Source organism: Andrographis paniculata, unplaced genomic scaffold, assembly GCF_009805555.1.
Source record: "Andrographis paniculata isolate CXL003 unplaced genomic scaffold, ASM980555v1 Contig59END, whole genome shotgun sequence".
Classification (NCBI taxonomy): domain Eukaryota; kingdom Viridiplantae; phylum Streptophyta; class Magnoliopsida; order Lamiales; family Acanthaceae; genus Andrographis; species Andrographis paniculata.
In genome coordinates, this window is record NW_026137594.1 from 4440176 (window position 1) to 4444098 (window position 3923).

At 31.3% G+C, this 3923-nt stretch overlaps 1 protein-coding gene across 1 annotated transcript; it reads right to left on the reverse strand.

Moving 5' to 3' along the window:
• Window positions 1-1005: 1005 nt before the first annotated feature.
• LOC127258082 (cytochrome P450 724B1) lies at window positions 1006-3325 on the reverse strand. Its single transcript, XM_051284723.1, has 9 exons — window positions 3120-3325; window positions 2721-3039; window positions 2496-2648; window positions 2167-2409; window positions 1978-2055; window positions 1766-1844; window positions 1535-1641; window positions 1283-1401; window positions 1006-1151 (listed from the first exon to the last, which is right to left on the reverse strand). The coding sequence occupies exons 1-9, from the start codon at window positions 3323-3325 to the stop codon at window positions 1058-1060; spliced, it is 1398 nt and encodes a 465-aa protein (XP_051140680.1). The 3' UTR covers window positions 1006-1057.
• Window positions 3326-3923: the final 598 nt, after the last annotated feature.

A 3923-nucleotide genomic window follows, 5' to 3' on the forward strand; every position in this document is an offset into this window, starting at 1 on the left:
TTTAGTAAACTGGTTGATTAAGTTGTCCATTTATAAATAAGAAAGCATATTAAAAAAAAAATCCTTCAACTATTATTTTAGATTTTTTTATTATGCAATCATCCCATTTTAGTAACAAATAGTATGTTTTTTTTTTCCCTCCATTAAATATTACATTAAAACTATTATTTAAAAATAAATAAATAAATAAACTATACTTCAAAAGAAAATGCAACAAAAAATAAATTTGTTTATTGTAATTAACATGTTACTTTATTATCAAATACTATAAATTTTATCTAGAAAAATGCCACAAAAATAAATTATAAACATACTTTTCAAAATCTATTAATACAAATAGAAAAAGATGAATAAACATTTAGATATTCTATACTCAACATTTTATTTAATACGAACAAGCATTGCATGTATTGTGTTTAGTATGTTATTGTACTATCAAATATTATGATTATTGCCACAAAAAATACTATAAACATTATTTTTATATACACTAGTGATTTCACTAATATCCAAACAGAAAAGAAGTATCAAAATACCAGATTAGAAAATGCCGAAATAAACTTGGATTCGCGACGGGTCAATTGGGTGACTGGTGGTGGTTCGTGGCAGATCCTAGATTGGTGGAAGAACGGAAGTTTTCGGGAGCAATTTGGACAACTAGTGATAAACTATTTGGAGGAAAAAGAAAAAGGGAGGAAGAGATATATAGAGAAGAAGAGGAAGATGGCGGCGGCTGCTAGGGAGACGCTGCCCGTGAGAGAGAAAATGAAATGAAAGAGAGAAAGAGGGAGTAAAGAGAAAGAGAGATTTACGTACACACAGACCTACCATTTAATCTTTTTTTTTTTTTTTTTTTTTTTTAGATTTAAAAAGACAATATTATGGATGATTCATATTCTATCAGCATGGTGCCGATAGTGCACCCATGAGCACCAGATCCACCTTCTTAAATATATTTCATAGGTTAATACATAAATGGTACCAATCTTTTTTTTTTTTTGGGCCAAAAAATAATAACAATAATAAACAAAAATTTGAATGATGGATGAAGTTCAAATTAATCTTTTATACGTTCAACTTGCAACGGCAACCCTTTCTTGAAGTCCAAATATGGATACAACATTGGACAATCATCTCCCAATAGTTTCCACCTGCACAATATATATATATATATGAAATCAACCCCACAAAAGTCTATATGTACACATATAAATATAACAAAGTTTGAATAAATTAATTAATGTCAATGCATGCATTTGAGTTTATTAATTTGTAAAAATACCTAAAATTGAGGACAAAATGGTGAAGAAAAATAGCAATCTCAAGCTTGCCAAGGTCAGAGCCTGGACAGACCCTTAGCCCTCCTCCAAATGGGTTCACCTTTTTTACCGTTGATGTATCCTGCCGATCAATTAATTATATTTTTAAATTATCACCATTAATTAATATCACAATAATGTATGATATATATATATGAAAAATACAAATTTGACAACATAATGAACAAGCCTGCAATATTATATGAATATGGTACCTCCCATCTCCAAGGATTAAATTCGAAAGGATATTTATGAAGACAAGGGTCTAAATGAGTTGCTGATATTATTGGGAGCACTTGCCATCCTTCAGGAATCATGTAATCTACATATATATATATATATTTGTATTATCGTTCAAAATCTAATATTTTGGGTAACAATTTGATAATAAAAGAGAACGAAGATTAATTACTAAAGATGAATGCAATATTTAATTGATTATTTACCTTTGAACTTAACATCTTTGATAGCTTTACGGTGCACAAATTTGACTAAATTCCCACACCGCAGACCCTCGTTTATGACCTGTAATTAATGTGTTTTGATTCGATTAATACATTCATTCATTTATACATAAAATATACATGCTAGATTTTTTCCGTATATAAATATAAATTGAGAATTCGGAATAAATTACAATTACTTATAACTTACATACATGATAAGTGAATTCCATTTTCTTGTAAGCTTCCCAATCCATACGATCTCCTTGCTTCCTTATAGCCTCGTGTTCTTCCTAAACAACATATCATATATTAATTGGTCGGTGTCCCATACTACATAAAAATTTAATCAAGATTACAAAAATTTGCTAAATAAAGAATAATAAGGTTGCTTAATAGCTCACTCGTAGCTTTTGGTAGGAAGCCGGGGATTGGGCTAGAAAGTAGACAATAAGGGCCATGAGACCCGACGTAGTCTCATAACCGGCTAGCAAAAGATCGAGTAAAAGGCTAACTCTTTCGTCGTCATTCAAGGAAGCATTCTTTATTAATTGGTCTAAAAAATCGACTTTTTCTTTCGCCACATCAATGGAATTCTCCCTCTCTTTTATCATATCTTTCAAAGCCAAAGAAATGCTCTTTCTTGCCTGAATAGTTAAAGAAATTTTTTAAATAATTCACCTTTCAATTACATTAATTAATATATGATAATAGGAAGTTTAATTGGTGTTACCTTGACAGCCTTAGAGTAAGCATTCCCAGGAATGTTAATAGGCAATGAAACGAAGCCTTTCATGAATGTCTGAAACTCTTTGAAGAACTGTTTTGGCAATGGATCCTCAGCCTCCATACTCAACAGTACTTTCACCATCAAGTAAAACGTCAACTGCACCAAAATTGAATCAATCAGCAATCAAATTCAAATTAAACACATACCCATATACACAAAATTGTGAACCTCTTTTGCCTCCTTGAAGAACAGCAATTGGTTTTTATTCCGCAGAGAGGCGACGAATTTAGCAGACAAGGAATCGATGGAGGAGATGAAATCAAGCCGCGAGGCGTTGATGAATCCGACGGTTACGCTTCGAAGCTTCTTATGAAGGCTTCCTGACACCAGCATCATCGACAGCTTCCCAAGGACGTCGTGGATTGGTTTCGGATAACTGCTCTGGAAATATTTCTCTTCGTTCTGGAGGACGAACGTGTTCAGCTCCAAATCGCACGAAACGATCGTCGGACATCCGAACAGATGCGATCTGAACACTTTTCCGTATCTGCACGTCCAAAACCTAATAATGACTACTTCCGTCGCCATCAATTCCCCCAAAAAATTGAGAAATTTTTAATTACTTACCTGGAACACTGTCGCTGTAAAAAACCGCCTATGTTATTCGATTTGTGTGGGTTGAGAAACTGCAGAGTTTCGCCTAACAATGGAACTTGCCAGAGACTTCCGTTTGGTAGAGCTGCAGGAGCTTTTCTGGATCGAAATATTTGGAGAAGAAGAAAGGTTAAGAACAGCACAGAACCAGCAGTAGCCATAGCAAAAAATGCAGCCATTTTTCTCTGCTGGTGTTTCAGTGCTTCCCAATTTGGTCCTTTATGTATGTATATATATATATATATATATGTATGTATCTATATATACTCCACGGACGGGTGAGGATTTTAGAAAGTCTACCTCACCATTTAATTTGGAAGTTAATAATATTTTTAAAAAGTAATAAAATATCTAATAAATAATCAGATTATAAATATTTTTAAAAAATTACAGATTTTCAATATAATATTTTAATTATAAAATAAGTTGAATATAATTTTCAATATAATATTTTAATTATAAAATAAGTTGAATGTGCTTTTTTTAATAAAATAAAATTAATTATGTAAAAAATTTGAAATGTCTGTTACGTTGCTTATTAGTATTATTCTATAATGATAGTACGAGCATAATTTTGAATATAATTCATTGTAAATCTCTAGCACAATAGATTATATTCAAATATTCTTTATATACCTATAAATTTAATTGCAAGTTTTTCTAATTTGTCTCTCTAGAATAAAAGTTTATACTCTATCCGTCCTATAAATATAGTCTTAATTGAGTTGGACACGGGATTTAAGGAATATAAATTGGTAAAAAGTATAATAAAAGACG